Genomic DNA, 27732 nt, shown 5'->3' with positions numbered 1-27732 from the left:
CTCTCTCTCTCTCTCTCTCTCTCTCTCTCTCTCTCTCTCTCTCTCTCTCTCTCTCTCTCACCCGCCTGTTTTCATGGTCTCAGTACTCTCACCCTGACCAATTTTATGCTACCCATGGTTTTCACAACCAGCTTGCAAAATTCACCACTCGGCTCTTGTGAGCTGGGACAGGCTGTCTCCAGCACAGGGCTGTGTCCCAGCTATGCTCCTATAGCGGTCTTTGGCTTCAGCACATCAACACAGCTCAGCTTGTACCATAGTAAGCCCCCCTCTCTGGTCCCTGTTCTTCCACCTCCCATCTGTCTTGGCAGGGCAGCTAGGGTGATCTTTTCGTCTCAGCACCGCCAGAAGCTTCCAAACCACCGGAGGCTTCCTCTTGCCTTCAGGATAAAGTCCTCCCTGTGATGGGGACTCATTCCCCAATGTGTGGTCTGGGGAGCATTTCAGGGTCCACCCCAGACCTATTGGGTGAGAGTCTGCATTTTAGCAAGATCCCGTTTGAGAAGCACCTGCCCTGCGTGTGGTCACTCTGATAACCTCTCTGATCATTTTTCTCCAGCCATACTGGCCTCCGTTTCATCCCTCCAACATAGTAATCTTCTCAAATCTGTCCACTTAACAATAATAATAACTACGTGTTTACAGCCCCCTTTAAAAAGCCAAGCACCTTTTAAAGTTTTTTTCCACTGAATCTTCAAAACAGCCTTCTGAGTGAGTGTAGTTTAACAAATGATGAAACGGAAGCACAGAGAGCTTAAGTGACTTGCCCAAGGTCACACAGGCCAAGTGATAGAATCAGGATAAAAATCTAGGCACTGGATCCAGAATCTGTGTTCTCAATCCCCCAGTCTGCTGCTTCTCGCCCCACTGTTGTCTAGACAACAGCTTCCTAACTTCTCAATATATATCTCTCTCTCCCTCTTCATTCACCCCATCAGAAGCATTTTGAAATGTAGATCTGACCACATAGCCATCTCCATTTCCTCAAAACCCTCCCAGGACTTCTCATTGTCATTGGGATAAATTAAGACCAAGACCACGCATGACCAGACCCTGCTGATGTCTCAAGCCTGATCAGACACTACCGTCCTCCTCACTTGCTGCATTCCAGAAACATCGCCCTTCTGTGACTTGAACTCTCCATGCTGCCTCCTGCCACAGGACCTTGACACATGCTGTGACTCCACGTGGAACTCTCTTCCCCCTCACTCAGCTCATCAAGTCTCCCTAAGTGTGTCAACAGTTCCTGTCACGAACTCATGACACCATGTATTTGCTCTCATCACAGTTGCAATTTTACATTTACTTCTATGAGTCTCTAATTATAATGTGAGCAACATGAGGTCGGGGACTTGTCTTTCGCTCTTGGCATCTAGCAAAGCGCCAGGCACCTAGCTGTAAGTATTTATTGAATAAAGACTGAAGGAATATAACCATCAAATGCCATATGTCAACTCTGGGTCTTAATTAAAACAAACCAACTGTGAAAAATAAAATTTTTAAATAATTAGGGAAATTTAAATATGCACTAGGTATGAGATGACATTCAAGAAAAATTGTGAATTTGTTAGGTGGAATTAATGGCATGGTCGGTCTGTTTTCTAAAAATCCTTAGCAGTTAGAAACACATGCTTAAGTATTTATGGGTGAAAAGGAATTATGTCTGGGATTTTCTTTAAAACAAATTTGTCCTATAGAATGTCCCCCCAGAAAGTGTGTATGTGTGGGTTGCTTAGATGAAACAAGATTAGCAAAATGTACATTGTCTCTATTTTTGTGTATGTTTGAAATTTTCCATAATAGAAAAAATCTTTTAAATGTCTATCACAAGTAACTTAGAAATAAAATTATATGCCCTGGAAATGTGTGTGAAATGACTAAAAAAACTGACTCTAGCAGCATCAAAGGTGTATGTTTAAAATGTAAATAAAACTGTTTCTCATGAAATGTGGCATTAGAAATAAAGATTTCTAAATTACAACCGTGATTTTAATATATTTGTTTCAATGTATATGTGTAACTTAGTAAAGGTATAAATTTAAAAATAAATACTTATTGAATAATTGAGGAAACACGACACTTTCAAACTTCAACAGGCATCTCCAAGGCCTCCTGTGTGCCTTGGAGAATGCTGCAGACCAAGAGATTAATGAGACCCCAGCCTGCCCTCCAAGAGCTTCCAGTCTGGTGGGGGAAGTGTTCACTGTAAAGGGCAATACTTGCTACAATGGACATGTCACAAGGTGGAGAGGAAGCCCAGTCTGGGGGCAATCAGGGAAGGCTCCTTAGAGGAGGTGATGTCTACAGCAAGACTTAAGGGATAGGAGTGGGATAGGGAGGATGGGAGGGAGGCTCAAGAGGGAGGGGATATGGGGACATATGTATGCATATGGCTGATCCACTTTGATGTACAACAGAAACTAACACGGTACTGTGAAGCAATTATACTCCAATAAAGATCTATTTTTAAAAATAGTGAAAAAAAAAAGACTTAAGGGATAAAGGAGGAGTTTGCTAAATAAAGAAATGGCAGAGAAGGAGATGTTTTATGCAGAGGGACCACGGGGTGGGGGCGGGGGGTGGGTGCTAAGGTCTTTAAGCAAAAGAGAATATTCCCAGAATTCTCTTCAGGTCCAAGGCTAAGGAGTGCTTATTGCAATTGTAGGTTATTAATTATTTGTAAGATAGTGTGTTTCATGTCTGTCCTCCTTGCATGAGAACCAGCTGGGTCATTTCATTCATTACTATAGGCAAAACGCTTGGGACCCACAGGCTTTCTAATGGCCTAAGCCAAAGTTTGCAACCTGACAAGCTAAAAATGTTATTCGTTCCAAAACACCACAAAGAAAACAGCAAAAACTGAAATGAACAAATATCGATCTGCAAAACGAGCCAACTGGTCAACTCAATTTCACTCATCTTTTCTGGAGCTACACATAAAGTATACTTATCAGATGGGTGCCTCCGTCTAGGTTAGAGATGATGTGGGGTGGGGCGTCTCCAAATGAAAGAGGTCTTCAAAGACACTAAAAGAGACCTGAGGACAGAGAAACTGTCTGTTTTGCCGCTAGAGCATTCGCTATGCCTAGCCTAGCACCTGGCACAGAAGAGGTGCTTATAACCGACACCTAGAAAGGAGACCCCCTCAGCCATTCCCAACCTTCTTCCTCCATTTGAGGAGTGTTCATTCCCCACCCATGCAACCAGGTGAGGCTCACCAAGCCCCAGTATCCTCAGGGATATCCCATCCAGTGCAAAGCAATGTCTTCTGACCCTTACTGCTCATCGTAATTACCTGGCAAGCATTCAGAAACTATAGTTGCTGACAAAGGATTAATCTCCAAAATTTATAAGCAGCTCATGCAGCTCAATAACAAAAAAATAAACAACCCAATCCAAAAATGGGCAGAAGACCTAAACAGACATTTCTCCAAAGAAGATACACAGATTGCCAACAAACACATGAAAGAATGCTCAACATCATTAATCATTAGAGAAATGCAAATCAAAACCACAATGAGATATCATCTCACACCAGTCAGAATGGCCATCATCAAAAAATCTACAAACAATAAATGCTGGAGAGGGTGTGGAGAAAGGGGAACCCTCTTGCACTGCTGGTGGGAATGTGAATTGGTACAGCCACTATGGAGAACAGTATGAAGGTTCCTTAAAAAACTACAAATAGAACTACCATATGACCCAGCAATCCCACTACTGGGCATATACCCTGAGAAAACCATAATTCAAAAAGAGTCATGTACCACAATGTTCATTGCAGCTCTATTTACAATAGCCAGGAGATGGAAGCAGCCTAAGTGTCCATCATCAGATGAATGGATAAAGAAGGTGTGGCACATATATACAATGGAATATTACTCAGCCATAAAAAGAAACGAAATTGAGCTATTTGTAATGAGGTGGATAGACCTAGAGTCTGTCATACAGAGTGAAGTAAGTCAGAAAGAGAAAGACAAATACCGTATGCTAACACATATATATGGAATTTAAGAAAAAAAATGTCATGAAGAACCTAGGGGTAAGACAGGAAAAAAGACACACACCTACTAGAGAATGGACTTGAGGATATGGGGAGCGGGAAGGGTAAGCTGTGACAAAGCGCGAGAGTGGCATGGACATATATACACTACCAAACGTAAGGTAGATAGCTAGTGGGAAGCAGCCGCATAGCACAGGGAGATCAGCTCGGTGCTTTGTGACCGCCTGGAGGGGTGGGATAGGGAGGGTGGGAGGGAGGGAGACGCAAGAGATATGGGAACATATGCATAGGTATAACTGATTCGCTTTGTTATAAAGCAGAAACTAACACACCATTGTAAAGCAATTATACTCCAACAAAGATGTAAAAATAAATTAATTAATTAAAAAACAAAACAAAACTATAGTTGCTAGGTCCCCCAGAACTAGAGATTCTGGTTAATTGGGACCTGAAGTAGGATTAGGTATAGGTTTTTTTAAAAAGTTTCTCCCACCTGATGCGTAGCCCCACTGACTAAAATAATCATGATAATCGCGTTCCTTTTGCCAGGGATTGAGACAAGAGTGAGTGGATGACTTAGTCCTGGCCAATGAGATGTGAGGAGAGGTTATCTGGGGTTCTTAAAGTGAAGACCTCTGGAAGTGATGCCTGAAACTGTGGCAGCCATTTTGTAACCATGAGGTATGCAAGCTGGTGTGCAAAGGGGATATATCCCAGACCAAAAAGCAGGGACATAGAAACTGGCTTCTCGGTGACATTCACTGAGCTGCTGACCCAACCAAATACAAACCCTGATCCACCTCTGGGCTTCTCTTTGAGTGAGACAATGACTTTCCTATTTTTATACTGCATTAAGTCCAATTTTCTATCCCCTGCTAGCCAAATGGATCCTCACCAAGATATTACTTGAGAAATGTCGAGTGAGTGAATGAATGAATGAGCTGTGCTAAAGTAGAGTGGAAGTAGGGAACCCTGGAAGATGAGCCTGTCAGCTAGTGTCAGGCCACACAGGGCCTCAAACAAAAGCTTTAGGGGCTAAGACTCTATCCTGGGAGTGATGGGCAACGTGGGAGAGCTGTGAGCAAGGGAGAGACGGGGTTAGTGCTGGGTGTCAGAAAGGCTCCTCTGGAGCTATGTGGGGGATGGGCTGGAGGGGAGAAACTGGAGACCAGGGAGTTACGTGGACAAAGGGTCCAATGGGAGAGGACAAGACCTGAGCTGGGGCTGTGGGAAAAGAGAAGTAGGGACAGGGCAGAGAGAGTAAGCAGGAAGATGGGGCTGTGGAGGTAATGGGAGTGGGGGAACAATGCCTGGCGTCTAGACTGGGTTGGCAGTAGCACCATTCAAACATGGGAAGCAGGGAGGAGGAGTGGCTTTGGGAGAAGATGCTGAGGTCAGTGTGGGAGACAACGAGAGTGTGACGGACCAGGGCAGGGAGTCTATGGAGGATAATGGCCTCAGAAGAGTTGTTACGGCCCCAGAGATTCATGGGAAATGTAGTTCTGGGTCCAGAACATTGGTCAGGGAATTGAAAGGCCTCATGGGAAATGTAGTTTGAGGTCTAAAGGGTACTGCTCAGGAATCCTGTAGACATAAGAATTTGAGGTAGCTCTTTCTTTGGAAGGCCAGTGACTCACTTAAGGTCACACTGAAAGCCAGGGCTGTGACACAGTGCTCACAGGAAGGACCCCACCCGCCCAACCCCACACTTGGATACAAACACACAAGCAGACACGATTCGGTACCTGCCTCCCTGTGCATGCTGGGGTTGCCCATAGTGGAGGAGCAGAGGGGCTCCACCTCGTTGCACCCTGAGAAGGTGGGTAGGGGTTGTCTCAGGAGGATGGGAAGAAGAGCTCTGACCGGGTCACCCACCCCAGCTCCTTGTCCCCGCTGCTGCTTCCTCCTTCTTGTCTTTGAAGCCCCGGGAAAAAAAAATATGGAAGGCTGAGACCACATGGAAATCCAGTTTCCCTTAACCTCTGGGAGTCCCTGTGTGCCCCAATTATTTCTTTCCCACTTTCCTGCCTCCTCCTCCATGTCTCCCGGTCTCCGAGTTTCTTCCCCCACCCCTCTCTCTGCCCCACTCCCTCCCTCCCTCTCTCCCCATCTCTCCTCCACTCTTTCCCTTGATTTCTCTGTCCTCTTTCTCCCCACATCTCTCCCCTTCCCTTGTTCCATCTCCCCAGTCTCCTCCATCAGTTTCCCCAACATCTCCCCAGCCCCCCGTCCCTCTCTGTCTTCATAGTTTTCTGCCTCTCTCTAACCCTATCACCCCCTCTCTGTCTCCCTACCTCTCTCCCCATCTCTCTTCTCTCACGGCTGCCTCTGCTGGGCTGCTTGGCTTCCCTCCCTCTGTCATCCCTTTTCTGTTCCCACTTGCCCTCCACTCATCCGTGTTTCACACAGGAACTGGTTAGGTACAGGTGCGATTCAAACAGAAACTGGGTTCCATATGGGGGAGGGAAAGGTGAGCAGGGGGCCTTGTTGCCATGGTACCTCCAGTGGATGGGGGAGGGGCTGGGGGCTCCTGACCCCAAGGGCAGGAGTGAAGGAGTTTAGCCACAGAGGTGCCCACTGGGCATCCCTTCTTTGTGTCTGCAGAGCTTTCAGCAGGAACCATGGGAGAGGAGCGCAGACTTTTTCAGTTACTTTGTCTGTCTTCCCAGTCTGTCTCTGTTACCCGTATCTCTAGTCTTCTCTCGAATTCATCTGGTCTCTGCCTTAACTGTCAATTATTCCTGCTTGATAAACATTGATTCCCTGCTTGTTACGCAGTAGCACCTTGATTTTCTGAGTCATTTGTTCAGGGATGAACTTAAAAATCATCGTAGGATACAGATTCAACCCTTGGACTTTTGCCGGACCTGTTACCAAAGAGGATCTTTCTTTTTCCAATGAGGTTGCCAGGCCGGTCGCAGCCTAGGTTGGAGCTGCTGGGGACCATCACATCGCCACATGGGGAGAGAGCCTGCCTGAAAGCAAAGACAACACGAGGAAAGCAGAAACCAAAGATGCAGAGAGATTCCTGAAGATGATTGAGGACACCTAGATCTAGCTGTCCCTCAAGCCCTCATCCACCCAGTTAATTCCCTCTTATGCTCAGGTTATTTGCGTTTCTGTCATCGGCAATTACAACAGTCCAGACTTAAATGGACTAATTTCCAGACCCAGTTCCTCTGTGGCCCTGACTCCCTGTTGGCATATCCTTATGTCTTTTTCTCTCCCATCAGGCTGTCCTTCACTTCCAGTTACCACGTCCATCCCCATAGGACAGGAGACATCTTTCAGACTCATGACCACAGGCACACCTAGCCCCTATAGCCCATCAGTCTTCAAACTCTACCCCTTCTGCCTCCTGACTGCTCTTTTTTCTCGTCATTCCCACAGCCCGACACCCACTCAGGTTTCAAGGTCTTCTCCTTCCTGGACCCTCGCCCCAGACTCCTTCTTGCCCTCACATCCTCCAGTCTCTCCCCCCTCATTCCCCTCCCACAAGGTTTCAGAGGGGTCTTTCTGCACTTGGAGATGACCCTGCCCCTCCCCTGCTCTCAGCCCTCCCATGGCTCCGAACTGCATGATCTGGTCCCAGCTTCCTCTCTCACCTCATACCTTCAAACATTCTTCAGTCACCTTTTATTAATTACTTTATTTAATTAATCCCTCCCACCCCTCACTCCTGTCTCCACTCTCCACATGCTGCCTTCTGCCCTTTTCCCGGTGCCCAAACGACCTCATCCTTTCATAAGAAGCACAAGTGCCCCCTCCTCCAGGAAGCCTTCTCTGACTCCTCCTCCTACCAGTTTTGTGTTTTCTGTCTCCATCCTCTGCACGTTCTTTATCTGCTCTTTTTTTTTTTTCAGACCTCTGAACACTGTGCACTCTGCCTGTCTTGCTCAGGAATTTGGGTCTGTGTCTGCCTCCCACTCCAGACCAAGGGCCCCTGACTCATCTCTGGCTCTCCAGCATCAGGAAAGTGCGGAACATGTATGTTGAATGAATAAACAAGTGACGATTTCCCTCTATCACTGTGACTCACACTCAGTACCCCCTAAGCCCACTGCCCTGTGTCTCTTGGTCTGCATGAGGTAACATAGGATGAAGAAGAGACTATGGACTCTGGAGTCAAACAGGCTAGCATCAAACGCCATGGCCGGGCTGTGCAAACTTGGGCAAATGTCTTTCCCTCTCTGAGCCTTGGTTTTCTCATCTCTTACCAATAATGCTGCCTTGAAGGGCTAATGGTGCTTAAATAAAGCAAGATACAGCAAAGCCCCCGCATGTGAGCCAGGCACACAGGAGGCACTCAGTTGAAGTTTGCTCCCTTTCCAGAGTTCTTTATCTCTGTGACCAGCTTTAGCTGCCTCTTCTGGACCTCTCTCTTCCTTCTTTGGGTGTCTTTGTCTCTCTCTCTCTCCCCCCCCCCCCCCCCGCATCTGTGTGTGTATGTGTGTGTGTGTGTGTGTGTGTGTGTGTGTGTGCATATGGCTCTCTCTCTCTTTTTCCCTCTGGTGTCTTGGTCCTTTAAGTTCCCATCTCTCTATGTCTCCATTATTTTTCTCCCTCTCTCTATCTGTCTCTGGAACCCTTCCTCATCTCTCTGTGTGTCTGAATTTGAATTTCTATATCACGTGCCTCCGACTTTCCTTGTCTCTCATTCTCTATGTCTCTATACCTTTCTGCATGTCTCTATCTCTGTCTCTGTCTGTGTGTGTGTGTGTCTCTCTCTGTGTCCATCACTTTATTTTGCCATCTCTCTGTTTCTCTCTATCTCTCTACCTCCTTCCCGGTCTTTCTGCCTTAGCCCCACCTGCCTCCCTCTGCCACTCACCCCAACTCTCTTGGGTCATCCCTGTCCCACCCCCTGGCCTGGCATGCAGCCCGGGACACAAATCCCTGAATCAGCATTTTCCTTCTATTCCAGAAATTATGTCAGCGCTGCAGTGGGGGGGGGGGGCTGCTTGTAGCTCAGGTTAGAGGGTTTGCCTCCCTGCATCCTCAACCACACGGGCCATGGCCAGCTTGGTCCACCTCTGTTCTTGGTGTTTGTTCTCCCAGGGGAGCACCAGGAGAAGAGGTGAATCTGTGTTTACACACCATGTGCATGTCTCTGGGTGTGTGTCTGCGTTTGTTTGCAGGCACATTTGTGTGTGAATCTGTAGGTACTTTGCAAACTCATCTGTTCACTCCTGCATGGATGCATGCATCCATCCATCCAACGATCCACTCATCCACTCATTCAGCTATCATCCACCCATCCACCCATCCAACTCATACATACATACATACACTTCTCTATTTATCCATCCACTTGTTCATTCATTCAACCAACCAATACTTATTGAGTGCCTACTGTGTGCCAGGCACCATGTCAGGCAGCGGGGACACAGCTGTAAACAAAAGTACTACCCCCAGGGGCTTCCCTGGTGGCGCAGTGGTTGAGAGCCCGCCTGCCGATGCAGGGGACACGGGTTCGTGCCCCGGTCCGGGAGGATCCCACATGCCGCGGAGCGGCTGGGCCCGTGAGCCATGGCCGCTGAGCCTGCGCGTCCGGAGCCTGTGCTCCGCAACGGGAGAGGCCACAACAGTGAGAGGCCCGCGTACCGCAAAAAAAAAAGTGCTACCCCCATGGAGCTTATGCGTTCATCAGTCCTCCTCCATGTGCCAAACTCGCTCCTACCCCAGGCTTTGCGTGGACTGTTCCCTCTCCCTGGAGCAGTCCTCTCCCCTCCCCCATCTTCACCTGGCTTATGCCAACTCAAATGTCACTTGCTCAGAGAAGCCTTGCATTGACCTCCTTCCCACACACACAGCACCCTGGACTTTCCTTCCTAACATTGATACCCATATGGAGTTATTTAATGATCACCCGTCTCCACCACTAGACCGTGAGTCCTCCCAAGGCTGGGATTTTTGTCTGCTTTGTTCCCAGCCAAATCCTTGGTGCCTAGAACAGTGCCTGGCAGTCAGTAGCTGCTCAGTAAGTATCTATCAAATTGGGTGCATGGATTGAATTGAACGAATGTCTCTGTCTCCCGGTTCCCTGTCCAGTGCTCCGGGCTCTTCTACACCCCTGGTGGTGATGACAGGCAAGGTCCTCAAACTTCCTATATGCAAACAACATAGTGGCTGAATGCGAGGAATCTAGAGTCAGACCACATGGCTTTGAATCTCAACTCTGACACCTCCCTGCTGTGTGACCTTGGGCAGGGAACTTCCCCTCTCTGAGCCTCAATTTCCTCACTCGTAAAATGCAGTGAAGGAGTCCATGAGCAAATGCATGTAATTACTAATTATGACAACAGTAAACATTAACCATTTTCTCTAAGCACCTCTGGTGAATTTAATTCAATCCTCAAAATAACTTAATGAGGTGGGTTTCAGAAAAAGATTACCCTCCCAATAAAAAGAAATTAGAAAAAAAAAAGATTACCCTCATTTACAGATGGGGAAACTGAGGCACCAAGAATGTAAGTTATTCACCCAAGGCCACAACTGATGAAAGAGCTGGGATTTGAACTCAGGTACCCCACTTCCAAAGTCACACACACAACCAATGCACTACAGCTATTCCTTGATACCCAAGTGCCTCTTTGGGAACATGTCATGGGAGTCTGGCAAGCCTATCTGTGTGCACATCTCTGAAAGTGTGCATTGCTGCATACTCCTTCTGTGTGTCTCTCCCTGTGGAACACAGCTGCCTGTGGACCCTGGGCGGAGGTCTGGCTGTGAGAGTGGTATTTGGGGTGCCTGCACTTGTGTGCACATATCTGTGGGTGCACCACCCCCCCCCATGCAAGCTTCCCTGGGTGCAAATGTAGGTCCATCCGGGAGAATACAAGAAGCACTGAGGATAGGATTCAGAGTGAACCCGGAGGCATTTCTGGGGCATTCAAAAGTATGATGGTGACTGCAACGTGTATACATAGGCAGCAGTTGGGCGGATTATCTAATTAAAGGTGAGGGGCCTAGGGGACTCCTCTTAAAGTGTTTGCAGAAGAAGCAGCAATTTTTTACTTAGAGATTATATTTATATGGGTGTCACTAGGAGGCAGAGGGCAGCACTGAGGAAGACTGGGGGTGGTGAGGGGGCTCCAAGTCACCCCTACGGGCTGCCACTGAGACCAGGTAGCTCTGGATCCTCTTCAAGGGATTTAACCTCTGTGGGCCTCAGTTGTCTCTTCTGTGAAATGGGAATAACATAATTCCCCCCATCTCAGAGGGCCAAAGTGAAGATTAACTCAGAGAATGCTTTCGAAGCACTTAGCCCAGTGCCCAGATCACAGTGACAATTGTCATTCACTGCTATTACTATACCGGTAAAGGTATACTTGCTGTTTTTAAAAAGTATTCATTAAGCCCCTACTTGGTGTCAATGCTCTCCCTCTATATTGACTGGTTTTTCAAACCTCTGGGTCCCTTAGGAAACAGGTTTATTGTCTATATTTTGTTGATGAGGAAACGAACTCAAAGCAAAGAGTGCAAGGTCACAAAAGCAGTGCCTGGCGCTCAGTAGATGTTCAGCAAGTATCTGAGAATCTACTCAGGAGCCGGCCCAGGAAGGACTGAAATCCAGGTCCTTGCTTCTACCTCCACTTCGGGCTGAGACTCAGGACCACTGATTCTGAGGCTCTGCCTCCCCCGCCCACCACCATCCCTCAGAGTTCCTCGGCTGGGAGGACTGGAAGTCCTGGGTCCTGCGGAGAAGGGGGCTGGGGAGTTGGGACTCCTGGGTCCCCAAGGGAGGAGGGAACAGAAGGGGTGGATTCCTGGATCTGAGAATGGAGGGAGTTGGAAGCTCAGTACCCTGGGTCCTGGGGGAAGAGATGACTGGGGTCCCTGACTTCTCTGAGAGAGGAGGGGGTGAGGTCCAGGACCCCTGGATCCTGGGGGAGCAGAGGGTCATGATCTCAGATCTCTGCATCCTCGTCTGTGGAAGTACGCTGCGTCTCAGACGCCTCGGTCTCGGGAAAACTCCCTTCTTCCTCGCTGCGGCCGCGCTATTTGGGCTTTGAAGCCGCAGGTTCCGAGGGGAAGGAGGGGGTGCAGGGGGAGGAGCCGCGGATCTGCTACAGGGGCGGGGGGAGGAGCCGAGCTGGTACCTCGGCCGGCGCGCGGGGCTGCGGCGGCGGCGGCGGCGGCGGCGGCGGCGGCAGCTCCGGGTGAGTCTGCTCCTCCCCTCCCCCTGCCATAGCCCCCGCCCCAGACCCATCCCGGGGGGCGGCCACAGCGCGTGGGGGCGGGGGTAGGTGCAGAGGTGAGCGGATCTCCCGCCCGGGAGTGGGAGTGCTGCAGCGTTTGCTGGTCGCCCCGGGGGAGGGGCACGTGGCCCTGGAAGGGGGGGGGTCCCGAAACACCTGGGTGTACCCCAACCTCGCCCACCGATCCCCCGAGCGTGGGGATGGTTTACCCACTCCATGGTCCCTAAGGACTTAGGACTCCGCGGCTTCTCGAGGTCCCAGACATTATTCCTCTCCCCTGCAGCGCCTTGGGACCCCGGCATCTCTTAACCCCCACCACCTCCAAAAAAATTCCCATCTCCGCAGCCGGGAGAGGTATTAAGGACTTCAATTCCCATCAGCCCCTGCAGAGCCTGGTCTATGAAGCCGCAGCAACGCGAGCGCAAGGCCTGCCGGGAATTGTAGTCTTTAAGCCGCCCCCGCCCCCCCCCCCCCCCGGAGCTGGGGACCCGGAGGTGGGAAGGGGTGGCTGGACTTCTCGGGGGTCGCCTGGGGTCGAGCAGCTGGCCCGAGTAGGACAAGATGTGCGGCTCGGACTGAGCTTTTTCTCACGGCCACGACCCCCAGATCCAGCACCCCCTCCCACCACCTGGCTCGTAGGGACAGGCCCGCAGACCCGTGTCCACCCTACAACCCCCATGGGCTACCGCCAGCCGCCGCCTCGGCTGCCATCCAGGACACGGCAGGGATAAGCGCAGGTGAGTCTGATATGCCTGTCTCGGAGTCCTGGCCTTCTGCAGCACCCCACGACACCTGTCCATCTGTGAGCCCTGATCTGTCTGTCCCTAATTTCCCCAGCACCCTCCTTCCAGTCCATCTCTGATGTCTAGCTGCAAACCATGTGTCGCTAATTCCCCTTCTCCCCACAGCCACCTATTTCTCCTGGTCCCCTCTCTTTTATGCGCCCCCCTACCAATCGAACCTTCCTTCTGCACCCATGTCTGTCTGCCCAGTCCTTCTCTGTATCCTTGTGTCCATCTGTGATCTCTGGCCGTTATGTTTCTGTCCTTTATTTCTGCACCCCATCCATCCTCTTGTCCATTGTTTGTCTCTCAAAGATATTTCTGTCCATGCTCCTTCCTGGCGCTTATCACTGCCCCTACATCCACCCATCTCACACTCCCATGAATCACACACCAGCTTATTCTTTATGGTTTGTCCATCCCGCGTCTCGATCCTTAACTTTCCATCTGTCTGTTCATCTGTCCCTCTCTTCTGGGCCCCAGTTTGCCCTTCCCATTATCTCTGTCTCCCCTCCCCTTACCTCTCCCTCTCTCAACTTGGCCCTTATCTCTGCATTTTTCATCTCCATCCCTCCCCAGCCAGCACCACACATAATCATCTCTTATCTTTCTACCCCCATCCATCTCTCTCTCTCTCCCGCTCTCTCCCTGTCTACACCTTCCTGTTCCCTGGACCTACCAAGCCCTGTCCCACCCTGGGCCATTGCTCACACTATTCCTGCTGCTTTGAATGCCTTTCCTCACTCCAGCCCCACTGCCCGCTGCCCATGGCTGGCTCCATCTCATCCTTCAGATTTCAGAGAGCCCCCCGCGACTGCCCACCTCCAGGTCCCCTTGTGACACATCCTCCAACTATTTCTTTTAGAGCACTTCTCACAGTCTGAGGGCTATGTGTTTCTGTGTGCGTGTTTGTTTATGTGTGTTTGTTGATGTGTTTACTCTTTGTCTCCCCTCATTGCATTGTGACACCAAGAAGCTGGAGACCGCGTGGGGTTTGTTCCCTGCTGGATCTGCAGCAGCTGGCACAGTGCCTCTCACATAGTTGGTGCTCAGTGAATATTTGTTGAATGCACGAATGAGAAATGGTTGTTCCGTTGTCTCTCCCTCCCGAAATTCTGTCCCTGCATCTGTGCAACCCTAATCTTTGTCTCCTTGTCTGTCCACCCCTTTATTTATGGATCCTTAATCTCTGCCCCTTGGCTGGCCTTCCCAGTCTCTTCCTCCTTGTCCATTTGCCCCTAATTTCTTTTCCCTTGTCCAGTCCTCCCCTAATCTCCAACCCCTTGTCCATCCACTCCCAATCGCTGTCCCCCTGCCTATCCTTTTTCTGTCTCTTTCCGCCCTTTATCCACCCCTCTCCCCCATTCCATTCCCTATCTGCACTCTTGCCCGGCCCCTCCCAAGAACAGGACCCGCTGGCCACCATGTCAGGAGACTACGAGGATGACCTCTGCCGTCGGGCACTCATCCTGGTCTCGGACCTCTGTGCGCGGGTCCGAGATGCCGACACCAGTGACAGGTGCCAAGAGTTCAACGACCTGCGAATCAGAGGCTATCCCCGGGGCCCCGATGCAGGTCAGCATCCCCAGCCGTCTTGGCCAGCCCCCTGCTTCCACTATAGCCAAGAGTTTTAGAGATTCAGAACAGCCCTGCTCAGCTTCCTGTTCCTTATGGGGCCGGTCCCTCTTATAGTCTTGCCTCCATCCTGCCTGTTGCTGGTCTCCCAAACCTCTGATCTAAGAATAAGGAGCTCTGTGGTCCGTGTGACCTGTGACCTTTTGGATTTTGCCCTGTGGGCCTCCTGTCCACCCTCCCTCACCACCACTCCACTGCTGCCACACATCCCCTTCAGGTATCTTTGTGCATTTCACATAGTGCTTAGAAGCTCAGGCTCTTAAGTCAGTCTGTCTGACTTGTCTGGGTTCAAATCCCACCTCCCCCACTTACGAAATGAATGGCTTATTCTGTGCCTCGATTTCCTCATCTGGAAAATGGGGATCATAAAAGTGACTACTTCATGGGGCATCTGAGAGACTCAAATGATATAACACATGTGAAGTGCTAAGAACAAGCTGGGCGCACAGTGGTCATTCAATATATGTTGGAATATACTTACTGAGCACCAACTGTGTACCAGACAGTATACAAGATCCACTACCCTTTGTGGTACATATAATCCCTATTTTCTCTTTTTTTTAATTTTATTTTTTAATTGAAGTATAGTTGGTTTACAGTCATTCAGCAAAGTGATTCATATATATTCTTTTTCAGATTCTTTCCCATTATAGGTTATTACAAAATACTAAATGTAGTTATAATCCCTATTTTCAATGGGGGAAACTGAGGTTCAGAAGGTGGAGTGATTGGCTCCAGGTAACCCAGCTAGGAATCAGCAGGGTTCTGAGAGCTAGGGAATATCATGATTGCCCTCGTCCAGATGAAGAACCTTCAGGAAGCATGAGGTGGGAGGTTACAATGACAGTCACACTTGCTGAGTGCCAGGGCGGGGCTCAGCATCTCGAGTGCAGGATGTCTATGGGACAGTGACGAGGAACGAGGCCCAGAAACCTGAAGCAGCTCGCTCAGAATCTCATAGCCTGTATGCAGGAGAGCCAGATTTTGACCCCAGGAAGTCTGGTACACTACTGCAATTGTGAGTCATGGGGAATCCCAAGACCACCCTCAGGTTCAATGATTTCTAGGACTCACAAAACTCAGAAAAGCTGTTATACGCATGGCTACATTTCATGACAGCAAAAGGATGGAGATTAAACTCAGCAAAGGGAGAAGAGGCATAAGGTAAGGTGCAGGAGAGACCAGGGATGAGCCTCCAGTTGTCCTGTCCTGATGGAGTCACGCAGACAGCCCTTAACTCTCCCAGCAACAATGTGTGACAACATGCACAGAGTAGGGCCCCCTCGGGAAGCTCACCAGAGCCTCTGTGTCCAGGGTTTTTACCGGGGCTCTGTCATGCAGACATGGTTGACTGTCCATGTGGCTGAACTTAGTCTTAGCCCCTCCAAGGGTCAAGCTCATAACACGTGGCCCAAAGACCCCAGCATCAATCACACTGTTACACAGACTATCTGATGTGGCCCAAGTTTCTCAGGTAAATAAAAACACTCAGGCAGGACATTCCAAGGGCTTAGAGGTTCACCCCAGGAGCTGATCAAGGGCCAAATGTTTCTTTGGGCAAAAAGGTTAGTATTTTACTGCACAACTACACTGCCTTGCACAACCCAAATGGCTCCCCAGTGCAGGCAGACAGGAATGAGAAGTCTGCCAGAGTTTGGAGGATTGATGTTTTGACTTGGAGAGGGTCTGGGCCAGGCTGACAGTGGGGGAAATCATCTGTTCAATTCTTCTCCCCCTTCTCTTCCAAAATGGCCCCCTTTCCTCAATTCTTTCCATGTTCAGGAGGCCAGAAAGTCCTTGCTCCGGTTTCTAACAGGCCCCCAGAACACACCCTAAGGGGTTGGAGGTGGGGTGGGAAACTCAGAGTTCTGCCACTGCCCGCCGTGTGGGCCTGCAGGGTCACGTCCTCTCTCTCAGACACTCAGTTTCCTTATTTGTAAACTAGGATCAATCATCCCTAGGTTACATAGTATCCTGAGGATTAACACCATGGGCCACTGACTTAGATTCCCTGGGCAACTCAGGACTAGAGGGCATCCCCCTTGCCACCAAGAGCTCCCTGAAGTGACACAGCCCTTCCACCCAGCTGAGCTTGTTGCCAATGGTTTAGTTACCTGCTACTCCCCCTGCCCCCCATAATCCATGGTCTGTACAGAGCAGGAATTTCCCCTGTGTTCCACCTCACTGAGACCCGGAAGTCAACCCCAAATAAATTCACATTTCCTTGAAAAACCCCACTCCTGGCACCAATTACTAAATGAACCCGAAACCTTCAGTTCAAGATCTGGGCTGTCCTTGGGTTTCTCTGAAAGGCATATCAGCACATAGTAGGCATTCAGAATGTGTTAGCCGCAGTGGCGGTGATGTTGGATACACGTGGCAGCAGCAATAAGATTTATTATTCTAACAAAAATTCATGTTCGAACTACCACTATTGGGAAATATTGAGGTGTGGTAGCATAATGGTGAAGACGGTAAAGCCAGGCGCCCAGACTCGAATCCTGACTCCCCTGCTCCAGCTCTAGGACTCTGTGTCTTTGGTAACTTCGTGTCTCTTGGCCTCAGTTTCCTTTTGTGGAAAATAACAACGGGCATAACAATGTTGCCAACCTCCTAGCGTGCCTGTCAGGCATAAGGAAGCGAATGCGTATAAAGCACTTATGTGTCCAGAACACAGTAACCTCTCAAGAAATGTTTGCCATTATCTCCCCCAGCTTGCTCGGCACACCATTTACTCCCTGCATTCCTTAAAAGCACTATGAGAGGCAGAACTGATTTTTCCCATTTGTCAGATGGGGACTGTCAGGCTCAGAGAGGTTAAGATATGTTCCCAAAGCCACACAGCAAGCTGGGATTTGAACCCTGACCTGCCTAACTGTGCCACGCAGTCTCCTTTCTCCTTGATCAACTCTTAGCATTTTAGGGAACCTTCGTCCTACCTCGGATGGTGTATTCCCTTACAGAGAGTCACTGTGGGCTAGCAATCAAGAGGATAAAAAGATTAAAATCCGAAGACAGACTGCCGGCTCAAATCCCAGATCTGTCATTGACTACCTGTGCAGCCTTACACAAGTCACTCAACCTCTCGGGTTCCTCATCTTAAAAATGGTTAGATAGAAACACCGACCTTCAGTAGTCGTGGAGTTTATACTAAGTATTATATGTAGAGTGCTTAGGACGGTGTGTGGCAAATACTAAAGGTTAGCTCTTGGGGACAGCAATGGGAGGATAAACTCTGACCCCACCCTGACCCCTGACCTTTGTCCTCACTCTCTCCAGACATCTCCGTGAGCCTGCTGTCGGTCATCGTGACGTTCTGTGGCATTGTCCTTCTGGGTGTCTCCCTCTTCGTGTCCTGGAAGCTGTGCTGGGTGCCCTGGAGGGACAAGGGAGGCTCAGCAGTGGGCGGTGGCCCCCTGCGCAAAGACCTAGGCCCTGGGGTCGGGCTGGCAGGCCTGGTAGGCGGCGGTGGGCACCACCTAGGGGCTGGCCTGGGTGGCCATCCCCTGCTGGGGGGCCCACACCACCATGCCCACACTGCCCACCATCCACCCTTCGCTGAGCTGCTGGAGCCGGGCAGCCTAGGGGGGTCAGACCCCCCAGAGCCCTCCTACTTGGACATGGACTCGTATCCAGAGGCTACAGCTGCTGTAGTAGCCGCTGGGGTCAAACCGAGCCAGACATCTCCTGAGCTGCCCTCTGAGGGCGGCGCAGGCTCTGGGCTTCTCCTGCTTCCCCCCAGTGGTGGGGGCTTGCCCAGTGCCCAGTCGCATCAGCAGGTCACAAGCCTGGCACCCACCACCAGGTGAGACAGGCTACTGGGCTGGGGGTCCACTCTGAACTTCTGTTCTTCTTATGTGTCTCTTTCCCATCTATGGCTCTCATGAGTCCTGGGGAAGGAGGGAGCTTGGGGTGTGGATTCCTGAATCCTGGGGAAAGAGGAGGCTAGGGATCCAGACTCCTGAGTTGGAGGGAGGAGGGGGCTAGAGGTCTAGGTTCTTGGATCCAGAGGAAGGAGGAGGCCGAGGACAGGACTCTGGGACCAGGAAGGTGGAAGAGAATGGAGGTTAGACCCCTGAGTCCCTGAGGCACAAAGCAATTCATCTCTTTCTCCCTAAGCCTGGACTGGTGGTGGGACCTGCAGTTCATCCATCCATTGTTCATCATTCTGTACATGTACACTGAGCACCTAATATGAGCTAGAGCTGAGCTGGGTGTTGGAAAAGAATAGAGGCGAGCACGGCAGACACACCCTACCCTCACGTCACTCACAATCCGGGGGAAGTGGGTCCCCAAGTCAGCTGTCCCTATCCAGCCAGGCCAGGGCTGCAGTAAAGCAGCCTAGGGGACGTGGGCAGGACCAGATCACACAGGGTCTTGAATGCTGGACTGAGGGGGTGGGACCTTGTCCTAGGGCACTGGGGAGCCACAAAGGGCTGTGGGCAGAGGAGGTCAGCTCTGGGTAGAAAGACCTCTCTGGGGCCACATAGGGGACAGACTGGAGAGACAGATTGGATACCAAGAGTCCAGGCAGGAGACAACAAGGCTGAACTGGGGATGGTGGAGGAGGAGATGAGGTAGAGAGAGTCAGGGCGCCGAGAGTCAGGGATGGAACTGGGGGCTGACAGCTGTGGGTAGAAGGGGGTGGGAGGAAGTAAGGACAGCACCCAGGGGTCTGGCCTGGTGGTTGATTGGAAGAATGGTGGGGCCGTCAGAGGATCTAGGAAGAGCAGTGGGTTTGAGGGAGATCCTGAGCTTATCTGGGTCTTGTTGAATGGGAGGGGCCCGGGGGAGCATCCGGGGAAAACTACCTCGGGGAAGGATTGTCTTGGGCTCCAGAGGTTCATAGGTGGTTCTTGTCCAGTGGGCTGGCCAAGGGCTCATGGAAGATATAGTCTGAGGTCTCTGGGGAGGCCTTCCAGAGGTTGATGGATACACCAGTCTGAGTTCCTCCTTCCCCCATTATACAGATGAAGAAACTGAGGCCCAGAGGATGTTAATGACCTCCTCAAAGTCACTCTGGGAGCAGGGAATGGCCCTTCAGTAGCTGAAGGCATCTCACCCGGCATCCCTTTCCACGGCTTGGTGCCCTCCCACTTCCCCCAGCCTCATGCCTGCCTCTCAGCGCATCTGGGGCTGCCATGTCCAGTCATGACTGCCCATCACTAGGGGCCCGGGTGTGATGGTCCATGCGGGAGAGGATGGACGAGCAGGGACCACAGGGATGGGGAAATTCAGGAGATGGGAGGGAAAGGATTGCAGGGGAGAGAGGAGATGACGATGGCCTCAGCTGTCTGACCTGCAAATCTAGGTGGATTCTGGGGAACTGGGAGAGCGAGTGGGCTTGGGAGGAGGCACTGAGCCCAGCAGGGAACACGAGGGGTATGTGGTGTCTGATGGGCAGCTGAGGCTGTGGGCTGAACCAGGCTGGAGCTCAGAAGACAGATTTAGCAGACATCAGGCTGCTGATGGCCGTGGAAACCCGGGGCACAGCTGAGCCTGTCCAGGGAAAGCGTGTGAGTGAGATGGGGAGAAGATGGCAAAGATGGTTAAGGATAGAGCTTTGGGCTTCCAGGGTGTTCTACAAACACAGACAGCCAGAAAAGGAAGTTGAGACAGAAAGAAAGGGGGAGCGATGGTCAGGTGGGAGAGCATGAGGCTGGGACTTAGGACGGGTTAGGGAGACTTGGAGAAGGGCAGGTGCAGGACCAGGGGGTCTGGGCTGTGTGAGGCCCCAGGGGTCCATAGAGAAGCTATTCTGGGTCACCCCTTGAGGTCAGAAGGAGGCTTCTAGAGGCTGGTGCAAGCCCAGGTCTGGGGTGGAGCTAGCTTAGAAAAGGGGATAGGTCACCCTCCTCACACAGATGGGGAAACTGTGGCTCAGAGAATTCAAGTGCCTCGCTCAAGGTCACAGTGGGCAAAGGTGGGGATCTGTGGACGCCTGGCAATGGGGTTTGGGGAAGAGGCAGGGAGGAGCCTCCCAGGTCTTCAGATGCAGCAAAGATCGGAGCCACTGACTCCACCTTGTCTTCCCCACCCCGCAGGTACCCGGCCCTGCCGCGGCCCCTCACCCAACAGACCCTGAGCTCCCAGCCGGATGCGGGCAGTGAGGAGCGGCCGCCCGCCCTACCCTTACCCTTACCAGGCGGTGAGGAAAAAGCCAAGCTCATCGGACAGATCAAGCCGGAGTTGTACCAGGGCACTGGACCCGGCGGCCGGCGGGGCGGCGGGGCCCCAGGTTCCGGAGAGGCCGGCGCGGGGGCGCCCTGCGGCCGCATCAGCTTCGCCCTGAGGTACCTCTACGGCTCCGACCAGCTGGTGGTGCGTATCCTGCAGGCCTTGGACCTCCCGGCCAAGGACTCCAATGGCTTCTCAGACCCCTACGTCAAGATCTACCTGCTGCCTGACCGCAAGAAAAAGTTTCAGACCAAGGTCCGGAGTGGTGGGCTGGACATCCGGGTCCCAGGGAGGAGGGGCTGGGGGCCGGGACTTCTGGGTCTGAGGGAGGAGGGGTTGAGGGCCTGGAGCCCTGGGTCTGAGGGAGGAGGGATTAGGGGCGGGAACTCCTGGGTCTGAGGGAGGAGGGGCTGGGGGCCTGGACTCTGGGTTTGAGGGAGGAGGGGTTGGGGGCTGGACATCCGGGTCCCAGGGAGGAGGGGCTGGGGGCCTGGACCCCTGGGTCTGAGGGAGGGGGGATTAGGGGCGGGGACTCCTGGGTCTGAGGGAGGAGGGGCTGGGGGCCTGGATCCTGGGTCTGAGGAGGGAGGGGCTGGGGTTCCAGATTCCTGGGTCTGAGGAAGGAGGAGGTAGGGGTCCCGACATCTGGGTCCTGGGCAGGAGGGGCTGGTGGGCATAGTGTCTGTCTCCCTTCGTCGCCCACCCCCTCTAGGTACACAGGAAGACCCTGAACCCCGTGTTCAATGAGACATTTCAGTTCTCCGTGCCCCTGGCTGAGCTGGCCCAGCGCAAACTGCACTTCAGCGTCTATGACTTTGACCGCTTCTCCCGGCACGACCTCATCGGCCAGGTGGTTCTGGACAACCTCCTCGAGCTGGCTGAGCGGCCCCCTGGCCGCCCGCTGTGGAGGGACGTCGTGGAGGGCGGCTCGGTCAGTGGCTGCTGCATCCCCCATCCCGGGGACCTGGGACCCCTCAGTTTGCCATCTCCTTGCCCCCCGCTTCATAACCTTGTAACTCCTTGATCCTGGAGTTTTCTGTTTAGCTTTATTTTGTTGTAAAATATTGCAAACGTACAAGCAAGAATAGAGACCGATATAATGGACCCCCATTCCCCATCCGCACTTTGTCAACTATTAATATCATAACTGGGCCCCAGGTTTCCCAACTTCTGACACCAGCACCTCACCCCCCCACCCCGTTGACATCTGATGGTAACCATTGAGAAAACTATAATAGACGCCCATATACCCACCGGCCAGCTTTGTCAAACTTCGATGCCATGACCCCCTGACTTCTGCCCGCTGGCCCTAGATTCCTGACCCTCCAACTTCGCAAGCCCAAAGTTCTTGGCTTTTGTTTTCCCAACTTCCTTCCCCTCACAACCTCCCAATTTTCCAATTCCCAGACTTCCTGAACTCCCCCAACCCCTCTGAACTCTGAACATTTTGTTTCAAACCCCTGACTTTCAGATTCTCGAATATAATCTAATCCTCTGTCTCTTCACGGTCTCCACTAGAATCCTGATAGCCTGATGCCCCAAGCCTCGGACATACTGGGATCCCCAATATCCTGACATCTCCCCAATTCCCCCAACACCCCCCATGGGCCCCTTCCTCATTTCTTACGACCTCATTCTCCTGTATATCCAATCCTTCCCCAAACCCAGCCCCTAGGTCTTCGTTGGGTGTCCTGACCCCTTCCACGCCCCAAACTTCACACCCTCCCAACTCCTCAGCCCTCTCAGTTCCAATCTGTGGGTTTCCCAACGTTCCAGCTCTCTGCCAATCTGGGGTAGCTGTGTGTGTCAGGGCTGGGTGAGCCCTGTCCTCATATCACGAGAGGGCTGGTTTTGCCCACCTGATGGCCCTACTCAAGGTCCTTCCCTTCTCTGAGCCTCAGTTTCCCCATATGTACAATGACACGGTTGAACCAGGTGCCCATGGCTCTTCCTAAAGTACCCTTCGCTGGACTCTCCAGAGCCTGCTTGCTCAGTCCCCCAAGCCCAGCCTGTGAGAACCACGTGCCTAGTTGTAGGGTCCTGATCCCCAGGACCCACCTAGCCCCACTCCCTGTCATTCCCTGAGGCAGCCCCACCCGAAGGCACTCTCCTGCATCCATCTTTGTCTCCTTTTGTCACCTCTCCTTTTCCCTCCGCCTCCTGATAGCTCCAGGTATCGCTCATTCTTTCATTTATTCATGCTTTCCTTCAACAACTGTTTTTTTCAGGATCAAGACCTCGGGAGCTGTGGGTCTAAGTTGTCACACAGTTTGCTGTCAGGGAGCCAGCATTACGGGGACACACAGTGGGAGCATCTGCTCAGGGCTGCAGGGAATCTGGGAGCTTGTGGGAAGAGGTGACAGCTAAGCCGAGGCTTGTTGGCTGAGAGGAGATGGGGAGGAAGGGTATTTAAGCCAAGGGAACAGCCTGGGCAAAGCCTCAGGGGACTGAGTGGGGAGTCTAGGGACCTGGGCTCCTAACAGTGTGGTTGGGAGGTGAGGGGCCGAGATGAGGCTGAAGGATGGGACAGGCGGGTCATAGGTCCCCTAGCTCTGGCCACTGTTCCAGGTCCATCTGTGTGTGTCACAGCGAAGGGTCTGCCTTCCTTGTAACCTCTGTCTGGTTCTTGGCTGTCTCCTGCCTTAAGACTGACCTTTCTGTGTCTTTTCTCTGCCCCACTCTCTCTGGATCTCTGTCACTTTCTCAATGTAGGTCTCTGCCTCTGTTTCTCTCTCTCTCTCTGGGTCTTTTCCCCTCCCCTCTCATTCTGGGTCTCTGTCACTCTCTCTGGGTCTCCATACCCCCCACCAAGTCTCTGTCCCCCTCTCTGGATCTCTAGTCCTGCCCCTTGGGGACTCTGTCACCTCCCAGGCCTCGGTGCTCCCTCTGAGTCTATGCCCCTCTTCCTCCTACCCACCCCCTCTGGGCTCCCCTGTCTGGGTCTCTACCACCCCTCTCTCCTCTGGGTCTTTCTGACTTTAGAACTCTGTGGGTCTGTCTTTCTGACTGTATCTCTCAGCGTTTGCATCTCTGTCTCAGTCTATTTCTCACCGTGTTCTCTCTCTCTCTCCCTCTTTCTGTCCCTCTCCTGCTCTCTCCCGCTCTCTCCCCCCACCCATGCCTCTTCCAGTCTTCCCTGCAGAACAAATAGGATTTGACGGTGGCAGGCAGCTGTGGCCGAGGAGTTACCAGGTTTGGCCCGAAGTCAGATTGTTAAGTGGATCAGAAACCTGAGCCCTGGAGACGTGAGAGGACAGCTGGAGTCTGGGGATGGGAGAGAAAGTCAGGGAGAGACAGTGGGAGGCTGAGGCAAGGCATCGCTGACCCTCTTTCCCCAACTGCAGGAAAAGGCAGATCTTGGGGAGCTCAATTTCTCACTCTGCTACCTCCCCACCGCCGGGCGCCTCACCGTGACAATCATCAAAGCCTCTAACCTCAAAGCAATGGACCTCACCGGCTTCTCAGGTGGGTTCCGGGAAGGCGCTGGCATCTGAAGGTGGGGGAGGGGCTGGGTCTGAGGGAGGAAGGGCTGGGGGGTCTGGATCCTGGGTCTGAGGGAGGAAGGGCTGGGGGGGAAAAGGCTGCGGATCCAGAACCTTGGATCTGGGAGAAGAGGGGTCTGGGGTCCACAGTCGGGTCTGAGGAAGTCGAGGTTCAGTGCTCTCCACAACCGCCCCCAGACCCCTACGTGAAGGCCTCTCTGATCAGCGAGGGGCGGCGTTTGAAGAAGCGGAAAACCTCGATCAAGAAGAACACGCTGAACCCCACGTACAACGAGGCGCTGGTCTTCGACGTGGCCCCCGAGAGCGTGGAGAACGTGGGGCTTAGCATCGCGGTGGTGGACTATGATTGGTGAGGGCGCGGGGCGGGGCCGGGGGCGGGGCCGGGGGCGGGGCCGGGCCTGCCTCCCTCCCTCTCAGGTGCTCACCGACCCCCCACCCCTGACCCCCAGCATCGGACACAACGAGGTGATCGGCGTGTGCCGCGTGGGTCCCGACGCCGCCGACCCCCACGGCCGCGAGCACTGGGCCGAGATGCTGGCCAACCCGCGCAAGCCCGTGGAGCACTGGCACCAGCTGGTGGAGGTGCGTGGGCGCCACCCGACGTCCCTCCCACCGCGTTTGCCCCTTCACTCACGCAACGCGTCACGTTTCTGTGGGCTGTGGAGTCAGCGTAGGTTCGAACCCCCGCTCTACCATCTCCAGCTGTGTGATTTAGAGCAAGTTACTTGAACTCTCTGTGTCTCAATTTCCTCTGTTGGGAAATGGGACCGTTAATAACACCTATTGTTAGGATAGATGTGAAGATTCAGTGAGTTAATGCAGGACTAAGTGTCTGCCTCTTAGTAAGGGCTCAGTAAATAGTCAGCTACTATTATTATTATTACCCATGGTGCTAAGTCCCAAACAAAAGGAAAACACTAGGTGATAAAATAGAGCGGGGTTTTCTTTATTTGTTATTTAAAGCAGGCTGTGAAAATTGAAATGAATAAGAAAATAAAGTTGAAATAGAACAGAACAGACATTTTCACAGGGCAGCAAACCGAGGATCATAGTGTTAATTTATTTTTCTCCCTGTCAGTTGTGGTCCAAAACGTTTTGGAATCTGGGAGGTAGAGGGAATCTGGATGGGGGATGGAGGATGCCCTTTAGATTAGGGGGTCATGGAGGGCTTCTTGGAGGAGGTGACATTTGAGCAGAGGCCTGGAGGTTGAAAAGGAATGGGCTCAGGTGAAGAAGATTGTAGGGAGAGGGCAAGGCTGCCCGTTCCTGTTCCTCGGAATCATCGAGGAGGCTGATGTCAGCGGTGAGCCTGGAGCAGACAAAGAAGGGGTACGAGCAGATCCCAAGAGGCCTTGTGGGTCACGCAAGAACCAGCCTGACAATTTTTAAATTAGAAATTTAAGATCATTACTTGGCCAAGAGAAATTTTCAAACGTGGTTCTCTCATTTGAAACCAAGAAGAGCAAAGAAGTAGCTTTTGAAGTTATTGATGAATTTGCTGTCACTAAAGCCAAGAAAGTAAAATTATACTAAATTCTTTGTAGGGTATAAATTAAACATTTAAACTTAAGAAAATATGAATTTCAATACACTTACTCTTCTTTTTTTTTTCAATATGTTCTCAATTATTTTAATATGCTACGAAAAAAAAATTTTAAATACAGAAAAATCAGGTGCATATTTCTCCTTTCGTCTCCAGTTCTTGAGCCCAGGAACTGGCCCTTATTTACAATTTAAATACATTTTAATTTTAAATAAATTTTAAATAAAACAAGTTTCATTTAAAATTTATTTAAAATGGCACAGGACTGGCTTTTATTTAAAATTTGTATTTTGCTCATCATGGATTGTTTTTGCATTAATTTTGATTTTTTTTAAATTGCATTACAATAGCATTTATCTTGATTGCTGAGTTTGGATGCAACTTAAATTTTACACTAGGAGTCAGTTCCTCACTTGGAATTGACTAGTCTGGCCCTGCTTTGGACTTTTTTCCTGGTTGGGGGTGCGGGGGGACTTAAAGGGCTGAGCACAGAACTCAGATGTGAGTTTTGAAAAGACTGTGATTGTACTTGGATAAACAGATGGCAGCTTCTCCGTCCTTCCATCACTCACTCTTCTAATTCACTCACTCATGTATTCACAAACTTCTCTGGAAGCAGAGAGGAGCTGAACCCCAGCAGAGTCTGGCCCTGACCTTGACTTTCAGCCAGTAGTGTTATGTGGCCCCAGAGCATCTTTCTACTCCCAGAGCTGACCCTGCCCCTTCTCTGTTCAGCCCTCCCATGGCTCCACGGCACCCCCAGGACTGGGTCTCAGCTCCTCAGAGGCCCTGCGGGATCTTCCCCATCACCCCAGTATCCTCATCTCTCCTCACATTTCCACTGACTGCTTCTTTGTGTCTCAGTTTCTGCATCTGTAGAATGGGACTGTTGTACCACTTGCCCCATCACTTCAGAGCCAGGCAAAAAAGAGAACTGTAAGTGATGAAAACAGGGAATTCCCTGGCAGTCCAGCGGTTAGGACTTGCGCTTTCACTACCGAGGGCGAGGGTTCAATCCATGGTTGGGGAAGTAAGATCCCACAAGCCGCAGGTCACAACCAAAAAAAAAAAAAAGGAAAACAGGTTTGATGTCTTATTAGATTGATTATTAGCAACCGTTTTGTCTCTGTCCCTTACTCCTGAGCCTTCTGGATTTCCCCTTTCAGGAAAAGACTTTGACCAGCTTCACAAAAGACAGCAAAGGGCTGTCAGAGAAAGAGAACTCAGAGTGAGGGGTAAGGAGCCCCGAGCGGGGGTGGGAGGGGCTGGACTCCTGGGTCTGAGGATGCCGACATAGGACCGGGATTCCTGGGTCCCTGGGGTGGTGACGGAGCTACAGCAGGTCATGGGCCTGCTCTCTGCCATCACTGATGTTTCCTCCCTGCCCATTCCTGCAGGTCTGGCCTGAGCTCAGGATCGGACCAGGCCCCCTCAGGACCCCATCCCTTCCTGCCCGGACTGTGAATTCATCTCCTCGAAGCCATAACGTCCGAGCCACGTGGTGCGGGGCAGTGCTGGGCCTGCCCATCCTTCTACCCCTGGAGGTGTGGGGATGGAAGGCAGGCGGGCCCAGCTCCCTGTTTCAGGGTGGGGGGCATCCAGTCTCCACTGTGTCTGTCCTCCCTTTCCTGGGGCTCCCCATCCAGGCGAGGGGCCGTGCATGTCTGGGGGACCCCTCCCCCTCCCCAAACCTCTGTCGGTCTCTGTGTCTCTTTGCTGTTTGTACAAGACTTGGCGTCCTAACCCTTGTTCTCACCGTGAATGTCAACAGACCAATCCTTCGTGTTTCCCTAGACACACGCATAGCTGTGTCTAACCTTTCTCTTCACCACATCCCCCGTCTGGCCAATGCCCCCACTGCTGCTGCTATCAATGCCAGAATAAACACATA

The 27732-nt window shown here is 51.7% G+C and overlaps 2 protein-coding genes across 2 annotated transcripts in view; one reads left to right on the top strand and one right to left on the bottom strand.

The window, feature by feature from the left end:
• The window catches only part of CUNH19orf81 (chromosome unknown C19orf81 homolog), a 25494-nt gene extending 4531 nt beyond the window's left edge, over positions 1–20963 (bottom strand). The window contains exons 1-2 of the mRNA XM_029239685.1: positions 20761–20963; positions 17877–17994 (exon numbers count right to left, since the gene is read on the bottom strand). Coding sequence (XP_029095518.1) covers positions 17877–17943 — 67 coding nt within the window. The 5' untranslated portion in view covers positions 17944–17994; positions 20761–20963. The remainder of the gene's footprint in view (positions 1–17876; positions 17995–20760) is intronic.
• SYT3 (synaptotagmin 3) lies at positions 14408–27732 on the top strand. Its single transcript, XM_029239334.1, has 9 exons — positions 14408–14558; positions 17898–18423; positions 20663–21050; positions 21508–21726; positions 24140–24260; positions 24476–24647; positions 24748–24880; positions 27008–27076; positions 27239–27732. The coding sequence occupies exons 1-8, from the start codon at positions 14408–14410 to the stop codon at positions 27071–27073; spliced, it is 1776 nt and encodes a 591-aa protein (XP_029095167.1). The 3' UTR covers positions 27074–27076; positions 27239–27732.

This window comes from Monodon monoceros, unplaced genomic scaffold (assembly GCF_005190385.1).
Source record: "Monodon monoceros isolate NGI ecotype Baffin Bay Population unplaced genomic scaffold, NGI_Narwhal_1 Super_Scaffold_10, whole genome shotgun sequence".
NCBI lineage: Eukaryota > Metazoa > Chordata > Mammalia > Artiodactyla > Monodontidae > Monodon > Monodon monoceros.
Note: the sequence above shows the minus strand (reverse complement) of the source record. Positions and strands in the feature narration are given on the sequence as shown.

Excerpts from the sequence above, each read along its gene's own strand:
- SYT3 (XM_029239334.1), top strand. The coding sequence starts at position 14,408 with ATGTCAGGAGACTACGAGGATGACCTCTGCCGTCGGGCACTCATCCTG. Across the intron at positions 21,727-24,139 it reads ACGTCGTGGAGGGCGGCTCG|GAAAAGGCAGATCTTGGGGA; the intron begins GTCAGTGGCTGC and ends CCCCAACTGCAG. Across the intron at positions 24,261-24,475 it reads GGACCTCACCGGCTTCTCAG|ACCCCTACGTGAAGGCCTCT; the intron begins GTGGGTTCCGGG and ends AACCGCCCCCAG.